This window comes from Sander lucioperca, chromosome 22, assembly GCF_008315115.2.
Source record: "Sander lucioperca isolate FBNREF2018 chromosome 22, SLUC_FBN_1.2, whole genome shotgun sequence".
Lineage (NCBI taxonomy): Eukaryota > Metazoa > Chordata > Actinopteri > Perciformes > Percidae > Sander > Sander lucioperca.
In genome coordinates this window covers 12146285-12166004 of record NC_050194.1, presented here as the reverse complement: position 1 = coordinate 12166004, position 19720 = coordinate 12146285, and the positions used below count along the sequence as shown (strand labels likewise).

The window sequence follows — 19720 nt, the reverse complement described above, 5'->3', positions numbered from 1 at the left end:
TTGCTAATGTATTTACAGTCTTTGTCCTCCAGTATATTTAGCTCATTAGCTTTTATAGATATTGACCCTCAATTTCTTTCACCATGCCCCCTGCTGTGTCTACAAGCAGCAGGACGTGGCTAATGAATGGTGTACTTTAATGGCGGGTTGTACTTCCTACAGGCCCCTTCTGGAGGTTTCATTACACTTCATACAAAGCTGCCATACTGTCTAAGGTTACTATTATTAGAAACCTCTACATAAGGTCTGCTGTTGTAGATTTATACTGTTAATCATTGCAGCTGCTGCCCACATGCCCTCTTTCTCCTCCTTCACTGCTTTTCCTGGAAACTCATTTTCATAAAGTGTCACGTCACATTATAGTACATATTTTGATTTAGAGATAATTACATAGTCTGCCAGTTGTCGCCAAAGGAGCTGTATTGTTTTAGCTTCTCCAGAGACTTCAAGCATCTGGCAATGCCACTGAGTATTAAGTAAATCTTACCTGTGGAAATGCAGACATTAACTGTAAAAGATCCCTGCTGTGAGTAGCTGGTCAGACAGTATTTTCAGTGGTAACTCTGGTGGGAAAGAATCCACTGTGTTGGTATCCAGTATCCAGTTCTCTGCTTTGGCTGTCAAAATAGTGGCATTAGGATGGTTTTCATCCTAAGCCTCTATTAAAGAACGTATCAAGAGTTGGTCCTGCTGGCCTGCAGGCTGCTGCAAAGCTCCTGCTCACTTAGCAAACTTGGAGTCTGTGATAACATGAACACACACACACACGCACGCACACACACACACACACACACACACACAGGTTTGTGGCACTATCTTTGTGGGGACCCGTCATTGACATAATGCATTCCCTAGCCCCTTACCCTAACCTTAACCATCACAACTAAATGCCTAACCTTAACCCTTACCCTCACCCTAACCATAACCTAATTCTATCCCTAATCCTACAACCAAGTCTTAACCCTCAAACAGCCCTTTAAACTTGTGGGGTTCAGCATTTTGGCCCCACAAAGCTGTCAGAACCCCACAAGTATACTGAACTCCCCGTTTTTGGACCCCACGAATATAGTTAAACAAGCCCACACACACACATACCCTTTCTCTCTTTCAATGCAATAGTTCCTCTTAACAAAGATTTGCTTTTCAAGGGCAAAATCACTTCAACAGCCCATTTGTTATGATGTCTGAGCTGCAATCAACCCTGCCAACTGTCTAAATCACAAACCTCTTATACATTATTTAAGTTTCTTATCAGCCATTAATATTCAGCTGCAGTTCTGTCATCTGTCTTGTGGCAAAAAAGTGATCGCCAGTTGTTTAGACATGTAACATGGCTTTGATATTAATATTTTAAATGCTGCTGAGATATATGAGGAAAAAATGATTTTATTTCTAATGCCAGTTAAGCATTAAGCATGAATAGCAAAAATGAAACTTCACTGTTCATTGAAGCCTCTGAACAACTGTCAGAACAACAGAAAAAGTCTGAAATGAAAATAATTGTAATTTCTTTTCCCCTGACAATTTGGTTATAAAAGTAGAACTTACATAACCCGTCACACTATCCCTTGTGAAATCCGTACTTTATGAATGTTGGCTCCCCATCTAGGATGATTAGTCACACTGATGAGCTTCTCCTCAGTTTACATGAAAAGAAGCTATCCTCACTTAGCATGAAGATAGTTATGGATTTAATTGCTAAAATGAAACATTCAGCAGCAGGCGATGATGAGATCTGTTCATCCTGGTAAGGTGTGCTCTTCCAGCTGCTGACAGTAATTCTCATAAAACAGCTTGAGACAAGTTTATTGCAAGAAACATTAAGTCATCAAGTAGCAAAAACAAACACAGGAAATGACCTGTCTGCTGATTTCTAAAGGTCACAATAATAAACTAGCCTGTCAGCTGAAAAAAAAGAAACTTTCTCATCTATTCTTATTAAGATGTTTTTAGAAATATGCTTATTTGCTCTCTTGCTGAGATGGATGAGAAGATTGCTACAACTCTCATATCTGTCCGTTAAATATAAGGCTACAGCTGGCGGTTGGTTTAGCTAACTTAGCTTAGCATAAAAACTGAAAAACAGTCTGTCAAAGGTAACAAAACCACCTACCAGTACCTCTAAAGCTCACTAATTAACACATTTTATCTTGTTTGTTTAATCCGTAAAAAAAATCAAAGCGTAAAATCAACAAGTTGTGGTTTTACGGGTATTATATGCCAGTTATGTGACTATTTCTTGGCCTGGAAGTAACTGCCTGTCAACCTCAACCCCAACCTCATGGTGAAGACTTCATGAAATTAAACAAGATTTATCGGTTACTTAGTGAGCTGTAGATGGGCTCGTAGGCAGATTAATTACCTTTGGACAGAGGTAATTAGATAGTTAGGTTATTCCCAAAATGCGGAACTATACCTTTTAAATAAAGTGAAAACGTGTCCTGTTAGAAGTAAGTAAACTGATGTTTTTTAAGCTCCCATCGTCTGATTTGGAAAACGATGTTCATCGCTCCTCTGAGTTTCTTTAAAATCCAAGCAGTTGCCCACAAGATATTGCACTGAGCTCCTGAGAGTAACACATGCATGTTTTTTCACCTTTTTCCTCAGATGAGCAGTAAGCGCTCCAGCAGTTTTCGACGGGCCATTGCGAATGGCCGCCGCACGCTGCAAAGGGAGATCCTGCTGGACGAGACGGGGCTCGGTCTGTACAAGCGTTTTGTGCGCTATGTGGCCTACGAGATCCTGCCCTGCGAGACGGACCGGCGCTGGTACTTCCACCAGAACCGCCTGTGTCCCCCGCCTGTCTTCATCGCCATTGTCACCATCGTACAGGTGAGATTTAGGAGGTGAAGTCATCAGCCACCGAGCTGAATATAGATTTTTCTACTGATGCAGTCCACTGATTGAAATATACCTAAAACACAATATTTTACTTGAGTATGCGTGTTACTAACCCACAACCCTGACTTTAGACTGTTCTGTAGGCTCAGTTGTTCCCTTCTTACCCACTGAAAAGATTCAGGGGCTTAGTGGGTGCATTTAATGCCATTCCTCCAAGCTGAAACCCTCAGTCAGCCTGCATACAGGGATTTTTATTTTTTAGACACTGATTTTCGAACTTGGAAATCAGGTCAGTGAGCACCCTGGCCACCACAGTGGCATTAAATGACCTATTATATTCATTTGAGGGGAAAAAGGAAAACCACTAACACGGACCACTGTTGAATGGTTGAGGATTAAGCGGCGAAAATAACCTACAGCTTTTTCACAAAACTTCCCCTAAAATCATCATAATTCAGAGGAAAGAAAGCCAAGTGCTCTTATAATGCCTCCAATTGGCAATGAATGGGCTGTAATGACAATGAGGATGTGATAATAACGGTTCACATTCGTTTTAATTCACAGAGACAATGAGTCATTATTCTATGAAAAGAAATTAATGGAATTGAACCAGATGTGCCTTTTTTTCTGTGAGCAGTAATTGTCTCCACAAGTCTAATAAGCATCAGCTGAGGAATACAGAAAGAGAAAACGTCACGTGTCTTTCATGTAGCACAATGGGGTTTTGTTTTGCACCTTTATACCAGCAGTCTGCAGAGAGAGTGTGTAATGGGTTTGGTGTCATTTTGCAGATTATCGTGTTCATGTGCTATGGCATCATGCTAAACAAGTGGGTACTGCAGACCTATCAACCCGACTTCATGAAGAGCCCCCTGGTCTATCATCCCGGCCACCGTGCACAAGTGTGGCGCTTCTTCAGCTACATGTTCATGCACGTTGGGTACGTTCACAAACCTCCACTTAACCTCATGTTAATGTCTGCAGCACTGGTTCAGTTCAAATCTGGTTGGTTGTTGTTGCAGACGATGCACAGCTGTAGGAGGAACACCTATCTTGTGCTTTCATTAGAATGTTGTTCTCTTTCTGTGCTCTCTCATCAGTTTGGAGCAGCTGGGGTTCAACGCTTTACTGCAGCTGATGATTGGCGTTCCTTTGGAGATGGTCCATGGCATCTTACGAATAAGTCTGCTTTACATGGCAGGAGTGCTGGCCGGTGAGTGTCTTTTAAAATAAGTGTATTATTATGGAAACCAGCAGTTCCTAAAGTGGGTGCCTTTTTTTTTACCGTGGGGTGCCTCAAGACAAGACTTGTTAATTTCCATTCATTTTATTGTACATTTCTAACAAAACTAACACTGATGTAAAATATGTAACAGATATTCATGGTGTCATTTTTTAGCTAAAAAGGTGTGTCCATGTGTGTTGTGTGGGTGGACTTGGTGGTGGGGGAATTTGTTAGCATCTCGTCCTCAAGCTGACACCCATGAGTGGCCTCTTTGATAATTTTGATAATAAATGCCGACCCGGCTGGTGGCCCAGACCTTTGAAAAATATACAAGTCACCAAACCAAATGCAGCCGAGCTGTGCCCAGAGGTTGGGCTGCAGCACTCAAGTCTTTGTTGACAAGAAACCTCATTAACTTTCGTCCCCCTCCAAGCCAGTTTGGAGATTGGAGATTTTTAAATCTGCACTGATTGCTGGATGTGGTTTTCTCCCTGCAGTTTTTTGCTGTTAATGCGTATTTTCAGACGTCATATCAACACTGCTGCATAAACCTCTTTTCCCTTTCATCTTCACTGGGAACAATTTGTGTCTTGGATCTCCTAAATCTCTTGCTAACCATTATTTGATTACTGTCGAGAGCAATAACCTAATTCATATCAAGTTATTTTTTGTTTATTTTCAGTAACGTGATTTTTAGGCTAAATATCCAAGTTCTTTATTTATTTATTTTATTTTTTATTTTTCCTGTCCTCTCTCTGTACGTAGAGTATGGAGTTAAAGTTGTTCAAAACTCTTGCTGTATAAAAGTCAAACCCTCACTTCCCAATACACTCACATGCACACACACTCTTAACACTCATAAATTATTGCAGCTTTGATTTATTAGAGAAAGCAAGCAAGCATGGGACTTGGAGGGGGAAAAGTGGGAGAGTGAGGCAGGGTTTCTCTCTGGGGAATCAGCCTATAAGTGCAGTTTGAGATGCTGTTTGGAGATTTAAGCTGCCGCCTGAATTAAAAAGGAGGAGAAAGCAGCGAGGAGATGGTGATATTTATACCCCCAGAGCCTGGAGTTGAACTGCATTCATTAGAATTTCTGTGCACGATTTACACTGTGGTGATCAAAAATGTAATTTGTGTAGTACTGTAGTGTAGCAGTGTGTAACTGTGTGCAATAATTTTTTTTTTTTTCTGCATTTAACTTTCAACACAGTAATAAATGAATTCCTTCTTAACAATGAGGAGGAGCTTAGCTGCCTCACGGTCACATGAGGATGAACAACTTTAAGCGGCATAATAACTTCACCTTGTGATTCTGGTTGATGGAGTGGAAATTGGAACTGTGCTGGCACAAATGTTGTGATCTATGGGGAAATAGTCCATTGAAAAGCAGGTCGGGAAGTGCACCTGGACTCTAATGTGTTTGGAGTTTTGGAGGAGTCAGTGGGGGTTAATGACGAGAGAGACGGTGCCACTGCTTCCAGGTGAGGGATCAGGCGAAGGCCACCGCCAGGGTTTTGGGCGCAGCAGTAGGTTTTGGTGTCGTGAGACACACTGGGAGTGAGGATGGCATTGTTGCATGGAGAGATTTTTCATTTTATGCAAGTCAACATGATGAATTTGAGATCCTTCAAATTGGCTTTTATAGCAATTCTTTTAACATGAAGGTGCACTTTTTGAGTTTTAGGACCTGATATAAAGACGTCACTAACAACTATGAGTCTTATTACTGAACCCCTTCTCAGGTGTATGAATTAAAAGGACATGTTTTTAGTTTATCCTCTGAAACCTTGACAAGAGAGAGCATATGTTCATTTTGACATTCTCCCACTGAGATAGCACCTATTTGACCATCATATTAGTTAAGCGGCCATTTCTCTGCAGAATGAGAAATAAATGTTGACGTTAAAAACAATGTAAAAGGCCATGCATTGTAATGTCTACAGAGGACATGTAACAAATGTGTACAATCGATTATTTACAGCCTTGTTTGACATTTTCAAATTGCACCAATATGAGACAGTCTTAGGAGAAACATCTCAATTTTTTTTTGCATGAAGTTCATGTAACAAACTGCAAATAGCTGCCTGACTCTATGCCCAGTAGATAGATTTAGATATGTGAATTATAGGATCTATGTATTTGTTCATGTACCTCCTCCTAGCCTCCCCTTCCCTTTTTTCACTGCTCTATTAAATGTGTGTGTGTGTGTGTGTGTGTGTGTGTGTGTGTGTGTGTGTGTGTGTGTGTGTGTGTGTGTGTGTGTGTGTTTCTGTGTGTGTTTCTGTGCGCGCAATTTGGTTCGTAGTGGTTTCACTGCCTCACACACAGCTTTCCCCTCAGTCTTTGTAAACTCATTGTTGCTTGTGGATGTTAGAAATTGCCTAGTGCTTTAGATTACTAAGTGAAATTCTTTATTTTTCTCTTCCCTTCTTCCTCATTTTGTTGCCCATGGCTGTCTCATGTTTATATTCATGCCTTCTTATTCTAGCTTATGAGTTCAATCATGTCGGCTGTTGCTGTCAGCTTTCGCACACGTTGCTTTTTTTTTTTGTGGGGCAGCGAAGCTTTCAGGTTCTAGCTGCACTCAGTGGGTGCGTTTATGGAACAACGTGCTGCAGGTATTGTGCCTTTGTGTGTGTGCCTTAACAAACTGCAAGAATATCTGTAGCGCAGGACTTGCTTTCAAAGCCAAAAGAATGATTATTTTTTTGTAGTTTTGTAGTGCATCCAATACTGTGAATAGTATAAAATCCTGCTCACAGATATAAATATCTCACATGCATGAACACGCGTCTCTGCATTCATAATCTTGAAAATATTAAACAATGCAATTTAAAAGAAAAGATAAATTTGTTTCACAAAGTACAAGGTTTTAATCTGTGTAGGTCAGATGGTTTTATATACACATCGGGATATTGCTCTGGTCCTGTACTGAAGTGCACCTTCTGAAAATAAAGTATGACATTGCACATTTTGTCCTTGCTCACAGAAGAAACAACTCTGTAATTATTTTCTGACAGCGCCGATCAGACGTTGGTACTAGTCCTCTCTCACTTTGCTCTGCTGTACTAACAGCAGATGAGCAGCTCCACGTGAATTTCATGTTTCCAAATGTGTTTCCAAAACAGTCACAATGTCAGACGAAATGAATGTGAAATGTTGAGTCATGTTCAACGTTTCAGTCCAGCTCCACATGAAAGGGAAGCGGCAGGGATTCTATCTGCTGTCTTTTTTTCCTCCTTTCTCTTCTGGGTCTCCTTCCCTCATGCCAAAAGCTCCTTCAGCTTACTCATGTGCTTTAGGACATCAACAGGTGCCAGAACATCATGTTTTTTTTCCTCGTAGCCCCGTGTGAGCCCCAGGCTGTCTACCTTCTCTAACACCCTACATTTGAGACAATCCATATCCTCCAGTGGCCTCTCATAACAGCAAGCTCAATTCTGCTGCCTCAACATGCCCCGCTCAATTCAGATATCAGTGTGTAGATTAGGTTTTAGTGTTGACATGCTATACTGTGATGTTTTTGTCTCCTTTTTGTTATCTGACATTGAAGAATCGACATTGACAGGCACTGGCAGCAAAGACCTGGGGTAAAACTTTCACTTTAAATCATCTGGGTTTTTTTGCTGAAATATCAACAGATTCTAGTGGCAACAGAATGTGTTGCTGTCTCAACAAGAGCTCATGGTTGTGAAGAAAAAGGTGTGTGTGTGTGTGTGTGTGTGTGTGTGTGTGTGTGTGTGTGTGTTTAAGACCCATATTTAGAGAAAGCAAAAGTGTTGGTGTGTGTCCTGCAAATTGGCTGTTGCATGTCATCCAGTGTTCTATTTACTGTTGAGAAAATAATATATAATTTTTTAAATATCTTAATTGAATTTGTTTTGTTTATTTGAATGTGGACAGAAACATACACATAGAATATTTACTGAGCAGAACAATGCCACAAATCATAACATTTCATTTGCAATTCTTGTTCCTAGATGGGCTTTTGTAAAAACAAATACATACATAGTACAATAAAAAGCAGAATAAAAATACCAAAAAGTTCATATGCAAACACAAAACAGACAACAAATAGAAAATAAGGATGATTATAAAAGTGCCATTAAAGAATAACATTTCTTTAAGGAAAGACACTTCATCACTCCTACATGCTTATTATATCCAATATTAGAGATTGTTTCAACTTAAATTTAAATTTGAAATGATCTGAAGCTGTCTGTTCAAATTCGATGGCCAGTAGGACTGTTGGTGTTTTGGGCAGCTTCCAGGTTAGGATGTGAAAAGTTAAGCTCTCAGATTCTTCTCTGGTGGAAAGTAATTATGTACATTTACTGTGCAGCAGAAGGAGGTTTCTCTTCAACAAGGGAATTCTTAGTGGAGTGGTCGACCCAAATCCAATGAGCATGTTCCAAAAAGGGTAAAGAGGAAGCACATCTCAGACTACTTTGTCTAAGAGGACAAAATACTTACATTTCACTTGTTTATTTGGCTTACATCACAATAGAAATACGCTTACGTGTTTTGGTACAAAGCTCTGATGAAGGTTCTGTGCCGAAACGACAAGCAGCAAATCCCCATATTTTTATTAAACGGTGAATCTATTCAGCATAGTTGTTTTTCTGTTGATCAAGCTGCATTGCTAATACTTCTATACAACTTAAGTACATTATTTGAATACTTCTTCTACCACTGCCCCTGCATAAAGGTTAAAAAATATGCACCTGAGTAACTGACCTGTAAATCCTGAGAGGTTTCACGATGTGACTGAGCACCTTGAGAGCCCATGGACTTGCCGACCAATTGAGGATTTTCTCCTCCTTAATAAACTGGCCAGCCAGTGTGTAGAAAGCACTGTGCTCACGCTGCTTATTGGTGTCCTCAGTCAAGAGGAGGAAGAAACATGTGGCCTGATGTCGTTTGTAGCCTGTTGGGAAATTGTAATGGAAATGTGATAAATGGCTGCATGTCAGTATAACCTCATTTTTGCAAGCTAGCTGATGTTGTCATTACTTAAAAGCTCCATGCCAAGTTACATGTAATGTTTAATCCTTCAGCAGTTGATTAATGTTGTTCTGGTATCAGGTAGGACAGCAGCAGTGTCTGCTTTCCTCTGCGGCCATGAGACTGGCTGTATCGTGGGTCCTTATTTAGCCAGATGATTGTTTCTGCATTCTCTCAAGCTAATAAAAGCTTATTCTGTCTGTAAATGATTGGAAGTCTTCAGGCTTACTTTTGCCTGTGTTACACTACCTTTCCCATTCCTGTTATGTAAAGGATTGATGCTTTTTGAAAGCGCACTGCACATATTTAGGCAGGGTAAATATGATTATATCTGCTGCCAGTGAATAGAGGGTTTTGGTGCGTAGCCAAGAGTGACTTTGTCCATCATCCATTTTTGCTGATGTTTAATGTTTGGTCGAGGCACACAAGTTGCAAGTTATTCTATTCTACGGAAATCCCAAAAGCCTAGAAATACAGCTTTGGGATTGACTCTACAAGATTAAAATCAATAAATTCAATTGTGTAAATGAAATAAGAACTTACTATTTCCAATTTGGTAACATTGATTTTAAAGGAGAGCTATTATGCTTTTGGTATATATATATATATATATATATATATATATATATATATATATATATATATATATATATATATATATATATATATAATGTTTACAATGTCGGATGTTCATGTATGTAAAAGTAATCACTGTGATCAAAAACCTCACACGGTCAACACAACTCAACTTTTTTTCTACTCTTGGTGCGAGGTGACGTCAATCTGTGCTGGATTTCTTTTTATGGTCATCTGCTCACGTTACTGCAGTGTTTACATTACATACACTGTTACATGTAGCTACATGCCAACGCCAGGGAAACTTTTAATCTTGGTTGCAGATGTTGTTAATTTCTTCCCAATTTCGGATCACATTCCTGCTGGAACATGCTTGATTGTGTAGTCTTTAGTTTATAAGCTTTAACTGGTGATTTTTCACGGTAGAAAGAGCCGCTATATATTCCATGACGGTCAGTCTACTGCTACATGTAACTGTAAGGTTAGCTACATGCTAACACCAGGAAAGCTGTATAAAAAAAGTTGATTCACAGCGTTGCTTAAGAAAGTTACTGAACAGTGTTGGATTTTTGGGGGGGAAATGGGAGTTTTTCTTGGAGCAAAGTTGCATCAGATTAGATAAACCAATGCTGACAGAGAGAGGACGCATCAGAGAACAGAGGGCTGGATGAATTACTCTCAGTGCCAGAGGAATGTGACTTTCAGTCTTTGGCTCTGACTGACTTCAAGCACCGGTGTAGAGATATTTAACGACGCAATGATTTGATTGGCTCGAGGTGACTCTGAGGAGGTTTGTGGAAAGCAGGAAGCGTTTTTAGGACTGAGAGAGTTGTGGAGTTGCCCTTGTGTTGCCATTGCCAGCTGAATACCAATTATTTCTTGCTCACTCTTACTTTGAAGGCCTTTTGGTGGAGTGTGTGGCTGAGACTGTGCACAATTGTCAGCACACAAGATTTCTGTCTTTTTAGCCAACCCTTAGCTGCAGACCGCTGAACTGCTGAACAGATCCTGGTGTTGTGTACAGCGCTGAGGAGTCTGGTCCTGTGTTTCTGATGTACTCGCCTGGTGCTGAGCTGAACTGAGCACTGAGGAGGCAGGGTGACCTTGGTGCGTTGCAGAGGCTGCCAGCGTGATTATGGTAATTCCCAACCCCCCCAATCCAACCCCAGAGTCAACTTTTCCTAGGTGACACCTATCTCACTTCCTCCCCCAACCACCCCCTGCATCCTCGCTGATAACAACACCGAGGAAGATGAATATTTCTACTGTAATGTAGCCTAATTGAAGGTAGCCCATTTGTGTGGAGCGAGCCCACTGTGTTTATGGGTGTCTATTTGCATCTTCTATCCAGGGCGGCAATATTTGTTTCAGGCACTCTATTTGAGTTAAAAGAGGAGGCTATTTCTCTGCTCAGTTTAAATTACATTTACTTTGGTGTTTAGTTTCAAGGTTATCCGATGAAGAAGCACATCACACTCGCTATAGTCATCATTGTGGCTTCATGACCTTGAGCACAGGAAGTGATTTCAGGCTCTTTTTCTTTGGGATGTCGAATTTGAGTCATTTCATCCAACGTCAGCTATTGTGCTTGTTAGATGAACAGCGGCCATGAGTGATAACCACTTTGGTCCTGACAAGATTACAGCTTTTTGTAGAATAGCTCTTTTTACGGCATACACAATTACAGGAGCATCAGGCGTATTTGGATGTACACTCACTAATTACTAAATTTCGTCTTTTTAATTCTTCAGTTAAAAGCATGCTCATATGCCCACACACACTCACCCAGTTCCGATATGATTATACTTTTCCACTCATGGTTGGTGCTGTGCTGAGCGGCCTCCTCTCGGCAGCTCAGAGGATGTGACTTGTGGAGACTATTGATTTTTCCTGATGCCCCATGGACTCTGGGGTAGCATAAATATTATCATATTTTTCCCCATGTGGCAAATTTGGACAGGGCAGAAAACTGTTCGAATAAACTGATCAATCAATCAATCAATCTCTAAGGAAACCAAGGGCAAGGTGTGTTTACAGTGCCCATGTTTGCACACTGTGAAATTGATTAACTGTATTCGTTCCTCCAGACCAGAGTTTGGCATCGATGGCGCTGGTTGTTCCCTTTTTATATTTATATATGTAGACAAGAGAGGTCCTGATTAATGTTGCACGAGATGGGTGGAGATGTTAGATTGGACGAGGACTGATTGCGAGTCATGCTGCTCCACTCTAAGGAAAGCGTCAGTGACAGAGATGATATTTCCCTTATCTCTTTCTGTCTGGATGACACAGACGAGTCCATCTACTTCCCAGGTGGAAAATATCTTTAATAGAGCTTCCTCAGTCTGACTGCACTATTATAGTAGAAATTAGTCTGAAATGGACGGCACTCTATTAAATGACATTTGAAGCTCTGAGCTTTTCAAATAGACTATAAAGTAGACAAAAGACCGCAGACAGACAGATGGTCTGCCTCCAATTCAGTCACCCTGACATTTGCTCATTTTTACTCTGGTCACCTGCAAACTGTGTCTACTCACCAAAACTAAACTAAGTTGCCTTCCCAAATCAAATAATACCCTGTCTTCTTGATGCACAAAACAAGCGCTAAAATGATTAGTGGAATAGTCTGTTGCTACAGAATAAATATAAAACTATTTTGATGATCAATACGTCGTTGAAGTCATTTATTTAACAACAATACTAAACATTTGCTGGTTCTGTTGTTTCAATTGTGAAGAATTCCTGTCTTTGATAAATTGAACGTTGTTCTAATTGTGATGCCCGTGCTAACATGCAGCCAATTTTAAGTCTATTGCAGATATATTGGTATTGGTGTATGTATGTTGGCTGATGAGTAACAAAAAATAACAGTGCCAAAACAGCAAATATGAACAATGTTTATTTATGTTATGCATTTATTAGGAAATTGACAGCCAACTCAGAAATTAAGCAGCAGAGTTTTTACAAAATGACAGAGAAAAAAAACCTGCATGATTGCACTCTTAGTGTGTGTTCTGTATCACCCTTCATCATACACTCACTCCCCCACTCGTCTCCCTCGCTTGTTATTTGTGCTTAGTAAATAAATCTGATCAGGCATTTCCCCAGTTTATTAGCCAACAGAGGCAGCATGGAGTGCTGACTACAGCACATCTCTGTGCAGGGCCACAAGATTTAATGCATACAGGATAGATCTGTCTGAGGCAAGTGTGTACAAATACTGCAACTTGAACCTAAAAGGCAACAATCCCACAGAATCAAGAACGGGCAGAGGTTTCCCCATACTGTCACTGTCCTGTGAGCTGAGCTTCTATTGAAATATTTTACTTAAGAAAAAATGGTAATAAAAAAAAATTACAAATTATTTCATGTATCTTAATAAAACATGACAAAATACATTTGGGAGGTTGTTATTCATAGGTTATTCCTAAGACTGAATAAAAGTGGTACAGGTAGTAACAGGTAGTGGTACAGGTAACAGTGGTAGGTTGCCAGATTTGCTTGTGTCCAATCCTGACTTTAAATCACCTGAATAAATAAACACACACACACATTGTCCTTTAATTGTCCTCTCCTGAGTAATTTATTGGCTGACCAACCAAGGAATGCAAATCAATGCAGATTAATTTTCTCAGCAGTGTTGTAATGTAACAAAGTACAAATACTTTGTTACTGTACTTAAGTAAAATTTTTCACGTATCTGAACTTTACTTCGTTATTTATATTTCTGGAAACTTTTACTCCACTACATTTCCTACATAAAATGTATACTTTTACTCCACTACATTTCCCCTAAGCATCTTTGTTACTCGCTACTTGCAAGAAATGTTTTCGTACGTTAGAGTGAAAGATTCTTCCTCACAAAAAAATGTAACTGTTTCCGTATTTGTCTTTGTTGATGTCAGGCTTTGAATTTGATGTTTAAGAATGTGTGGAAGCCCTGAATATGCTTTACTGAAAGGAAGCCACAATAAAGTTCATAATAAAAGTTTTTTTGACTTTTACTTCCAATAATTAAGAACATTACGTATCAGGAAATTACTTTTGAAGTACAGTAAATATCAGATGCTTTTGCTCAAGTAATATTCTAAAAGGTGACTTTAACTTCTACCAAAGTCTTTTTCTGGTAAGATACTTGTACCTTTACTCAAGTATTGCTCTTTTTACAAAAGTTTGTTCTCAGACATCCTTCTGGTCGACATCTTTACAACTTAAGTGTTAGATCATATGTAGTTTTTCTTTCAAGATTACATCCTCCGTCTAACTTCTGACTAAAGCCTCAGAGAACTAGACATTTTTTCACTATGGCGTCTGTGCTTTGAAGACGCTCTAATCAGTGTTTCTACATTAACAATGGGTCAGGTGTGTAATGTGAAAGGGGTCGCTCGTTATGAGCCCACAGAGAAATATCACCTGACTCTGCAGTTCCCATCAGCTCCAGGGAGCTTTATAGCTCTTTGTTTTGGTTGTCCGTTCCGCAACTTGTTTTGGTTCAGTCTCACCGCTCTCATCAGCGTTGTTTTACTCTGATAAACCCACTGTACACTGCCTGTCCAGCACCAAACAACAGACAGGCAAAGTTTATAATTACCTGAAGAACATAGTGGAGCATTTAGCAGCTAAAGATCAAAATATTTCCCTCCGGAGTTGATTTAAACCAAACGAAGCTAAAAAGAGAGGGAATACTGGATTTTAATTAATTGCGTCACCTGAAGCACATCTCCAAATTGTTTTCCTCCAAATTCCTTGATTTTTGATAGAAAGCATGGGCTAAGATGATCTAATATGTTCACCCTTAAATCCTTTGTTGCCTAATTTTAGCCTAGATATCTACAGCCATTTAGACATCTGTTCAACAAAATTTGATCATCAGAAATCATTTCTCCAGGGACTCTTGCTAGACTGTAAATAGTCTCAGTAATCACAGTCAATAACTACCCACATGTAAAACCCTAGAAAGCAGACAGTGAAACGGTTTGTAAGTGTTTTTGCAGAGGCATATTTTCCAAGGATTAAAGGATTTTATTTAATGCAACATTTACTGTGCTCAAGCGCAGCCTCCACTGGAGTGGCTACAGAGAGAGCGCAGCCTCAGGCACTGCCAAACCCTGGCCTTGGATCAGCTTACCATCCCTTGTCTGCACCTTATCCCTGAGAGAAAAATACAAAGTTGACCCATAGCTTAAGGGCAGCCTGGAGTAACAGTAATTGTGTAGCAAGTTTGGTTTGACAGACAGGCTCAGTTCTCAGAGCTGCATCAGGGATTATACTGCGGTAGATAGAGTATAGCCCCCCTGAGTGCGTGGTTTACTTATACTCTACACAAAGTACATAATTTTTACTGTATACACTGCAGTGCACTTGTGGGTGTTGCAAGCTCACAAAACGATTTGAGGATGTTGATGATGACTTCAGGATGGCATCAATAAATAATCTGTACATGAGATGGAATGTGTCAGCTCTGCGCTGAAATAATTCCACACCTCACATCTCAGCTCCTGCTGAGTGTGAGAGTTCTAAATCCTAAATCCCCCAGAGCAGGAGAGCCCACATGACAGGACTGTTTAATATTCATACTGTATTTGGGAGCCTCTCGCCAAAGCAGAGCGAGCAGGAGAAGAGAGCAGTTTGTTTCCTCCCTGTGGAGCCCCTCTCTTCCTCTGAGCCGGAGATCTCAGTTTGTCTTCTCCTCTTCCTCACCCACAGATGGCTGTGTCACATCCCTGACATGTCTCTCATAAAAAGAGGTGGTCCTGGCTGGTGCTATGTTAGAAACCAGACAGCCCACTTCACTGCTCTTAAAGCTGCTCTAACCGTAATTTTTATATTAACATTGGATCAAGTGTAATGTGTAGGGGGGGTCGCTGGTAGTGATGAATCCAAAGAGGATATCCCCAGAGAGACACATTACTGTTATGATTCACTCCCACAGCGCTAGTAATAGTATGGGTGAAAAAGACCCAAACAAATCTAGCTAAAGTTAGCGATTAGCTGGGGCACTTAGTGAAGCATTCAGCAGTTAAAGAGCCAGGTATTTCCCTCAGAAGTTGGTTGAGAGAAAAACCTACTAAAAGGAGAGTGAAGAGTGGACTTACATTCGTCAGAAGGCCAAAAACAGCTCCAAAAGAATGCTAATGTTGTTCCTTCTCTGTCTAAATAGGCAAGTGTTTGCTAGCATGTTAACCACATCAACTTTGATAACATGTCAGTGTAATGGAAGAAAGATAGTATCTGTCAGTTACAACCAACAAGATGTTAAAAATATCAAATTTTTACTTAACACCTATCTACTACAAGATTTCAAGGTTTAGTCCAAATTTGTAATCTTTGATATTCACTTTGCTAAGGCAATCAAATTAATTTATAAAGTTGTGTCACTTACTATAATTGTACTAAATCTTTAAGAGCAGCAAATGAATTAATTTAACCAAAATCCCTACATTACGGTAACTAAAACCCCAGGCCAAATCACTCATATTATTCTATAAATATTTCATTGATATATCTCCCAGCTCCACTGCTCTGAAGTAATAAATAAACTGCAAAGAAGTTGTGACTATCCGGACCAACTCAGATGTTGATGCTGCTCCAATTCAAGTTTTCTTCACTTTGAAGAGATCAGAGACCACATACTGTATGCTACACTGTGTAATTGCAATTTTGTGGAACTACTACAAATGGGGCACTGTGAATCTCCTCAAATCTGTAGCTGAAGCACCAACCTTCATATACCCCATAAATCCGCGTAAAACAGCCCATAGGTGTCGGAGCGCGGCGAGATGAATGACTCAGGAACGCGCTCTGATTACCATCTGTCTTTTCATGATCATCACTGCCACCACGGGCTGACAAGGCGTTCTTTTAGACGATGTTTACTTTGTGCAGTACCACGACGCACACACACACACACACACGCTCACACACAGAATATGAATGTTACAACATGCATTATAGATCTGAGATCACAACTCCAGCAAACCCCAACTGTGATTAAATAGAGGCTATTTTGTTGTATCAGCCCTCCCCGCTTCCCTTATCAGCTCATTTGCATAATTAACAGTTGCTGATGCTGTCCTCGCGAGCAACTGTGATTTCTCCTGCTTGGAATTCTGTCCTACTTCATAGTGTCACTGCAACCTGGTTAATGCAGTGGCAGGTGCACTATGTTGCATTCAGGATCATATCTATCTATACACCTTTAAACATTAAAAACGCTAAAAACAGCTGCTGGCTACATACTGTACAGTCTGTTTCCAGGCCTACTTGTTTGGCATGTTTTTATTATTATTAATGGACATAGCAAAACATCATTCTTTTTCTAACTTTGAGAACGCACACACAGCAAGCTGCAGACCAGTGTGAGCTTCAACATAAGTCCATCAAAATTCATTAATTGGGTAAAAGGGTCAAAGGTTAAAATTTTATTTTATAATACAAAGCAACAAATTTTGTATTCTTTAAACCTATTTTTTCAGACTACATTATTTTAAAATTGTCTCACCTTTCTTTATATTTATAAATAGCCCCATTGTTGAGTCAACTGCAGATTGACTTCCTATATATTCAACCTTTTCACCCATAGATGAGTTAAGTCCCTGAAATTCAAAGAACAAAAGCGTCATTGTGAACTTACCATTTTTGCACTGCCATTCAGTATTCATACCTGGTTAAATCTGTGGTAGAGGAGGTTGTTTGAAACCTTTATAGAAAGGTTTTAAAGAGGTTTTAAACGGCCTTACTCATTCAAATGGTATGAATGGTAGATGCCCACATAATCAAAAGCAGAATACACGTCAAAAGCCGATGAATTTAAAGAATCAAGAATTGCATTTTCATATAAATTACCCATTTTTATGAACCACCAGAGCCTCAGTAGCTAATTATGGAAGCATAATTAGTAAGCTATTACAGACCATAATGTAATTCAGCTGTAAGGCATGTTGTGTATCAGGCAGAATGTATAGGAATGTATTGGTAGAATATATGCATACTAATTCTATACACTATATACTACATAATTATCATAGCATCAAATACTTGAAAATGACATACAAGCAATATTGGATCAAACTATTTTGGAATGTGTGACTACCAATAAAACTTCACAAATGTTATTTCCGGGGCGCCCTGGTAGCTCACCTGGTTGAGTGTGCGCCCCATGTACAAAGGCTCAGTCCTTACCGCAGCGGCTGGGGTTCGAGTCCAACCCGCGGCCCTTTGCTGCATGTCATCCCTCTGTCTCTGCCACTTTCCTGTCTTCAGCTGTCCTGGCCAAAAAAGCACCCCATGTTTTTCCAAAGATTTCATGTTAATACATTCTGATAGCTAATAGTCCACCCACAGAAGTGTTTTCACTTGTTACTTGATTAGACCTCTTCTCAAAACTGTGTGGGCGTATACAGACTTTGCTTGATTGACAGCTCCCTCAGTCTTTTGTTAGGTTTGTTGCGCATGTCAGGGCAGGACAGACAGTTTACATCGTTATCACTGTGATTAATCTATAGAGTTTGGTGACATCACATAATTTAAAACCCAACTAAAAGTCTAATTAGCCATAGAAATTGAAAACACCTGTGTGCAGGGACTGTAAGTGCTTTCAACACTAGATAACTGCTTGAATAAAATGAGTTGTTCATACACAACAGTATCGATACCTTAACAAGGATGTAGAATATAAGTGTGCAATCACTTTACAGTATAGTGTGTCACAATGTTCATGCCTTTGTCACCGCCACGACCACCACTGTACTTTTCATATTATAATTTTTTAAACATCACATTTGGCTTCTGTCCATATCCACATATCCCAGATTACATTTTGCTCATGAATATAACACTAAGCATCTTTAGAGTACACACATTGGAAAGTATCCTCTTCAGTGAGGTTCGCCTATGTTGTCCTGGCCTGACTTTGACCAGAGATCATTTTTAAGATGGACTTGTTTTAATTGCTGAAGGAAAATTCAATTAGGAAATATTCCATTTCATCCTTCACTATTTTAATATAATTAGTCAGCTGCAGTTTTAGCAGACTGCTTACATGCAGGAAAAGCCTGTGCACAACACAGAACGTGTGTGTGTGTGTGTGTGTGTGTGTGTGTGTGTGTGTGTGTGTGTGTGTGTGTGTGTCATGTATTCTAGATGTAACTCTAAAAGGCATGTGAGGGCCAGCTGATATAGTCCCAGAGAGGATCTTTACTCAGAGATTTTTAGAAAAATGCTCCGAGGAAGGTGACTTGTGCTGCAGCATGATGATGAGTAATCTGACTCTCCCTTTGTTTTCCCCCTCTGCTAAAATGCTGTCCTTTGCTCTCTGTCTAAAAACATGTGTACACACACACACACTCTTCTCCCAGCATTGCATGCTCTCCCTCTCTAACATCTATGCTCCTAATCTCTCTCTCTTTCTCTGTCTCTCTGCAGGCTCACTGACAGTGTCCATCACCGACATGCGTGCTCCAGTGGTGGGGGGCTCCGGAGGGGTCTATGCTCTGTGCTCAGCGCATCTGGCCAACGTCGTCATGGTAACTGTCATTATCATTGCCTCCATTGTTGCGTCTGAAAGTGGTTTTCATTGGAGACAAAATGTCAGAGCCTTAAAAATATATATTTTAAATATGTATTTTTTTTTTACAATAGATGTGTGTTGGAGGTTTTCCCTGCTACAGTAGGATCACATCAATGTGATAAATAGTTTTTACTGCCCAGCAGCTTTTGGAAAAGTGCCATTGAATATTCCTTGTGAGCTATTTGGAGAAGCTCTTTGAACTTGATGAGTAGCTCACCCCACCATGACATGTTTTCACTGTGCTCGTCATTTGTATCAATGAAGTGCACTGGCATTTCAGACACTTCTACTAATTATTAAGACTGTTTATGTGTGTCCACTGGAAAAAAAAACAAGCAGAGGATTCTCTTGATGCTGCTTGAGAGCTTTTTATAAAACTTTATTTATTTGTGCAAGTTTCTGTCACAAGGTTTATACTGTATGTGAAATGCCTTCCACATTCTCTTCAACTCTCGAGGCGCTGTTACATCTGACAAATCACTTTAACTAATGTTGCTGTTGCC

The 19720-nt window shown here is 39.9% G+C and overlaps 1 protein-coding gene across 2 annotated transcripts in view; it reads left to right on the top strand.

Moving 5' to 3' along the window:
* The window catches only part of rhbdl1 (rhomboid, veinlet-like 1 (Drosophila)), a 43843-nt gene that overhangs the window by 20346 nt on the left and 3777 nt on the right, over nt 1-19720 (top strand). For both annotated transcript variants that reach the window (XM_031291212.2, XM_031291213.2), the window contains exons 3-6: nt 2608-2832; nt 3633-3781; nt 3942-4054; nt 19073-19173. In XM_031291212.2, the coding sequence (XP_031147072.1) occupies nt 2608-2832; nt 3633-3781; nt 3942-4054; nt 19073-19173 (588 nt within the window). The remainder of the gene's footprint in view (nt 1-2607; nt 2833-3632; nt 3782-3941; nt 4055-19072; nt 19174-19720) is intronic.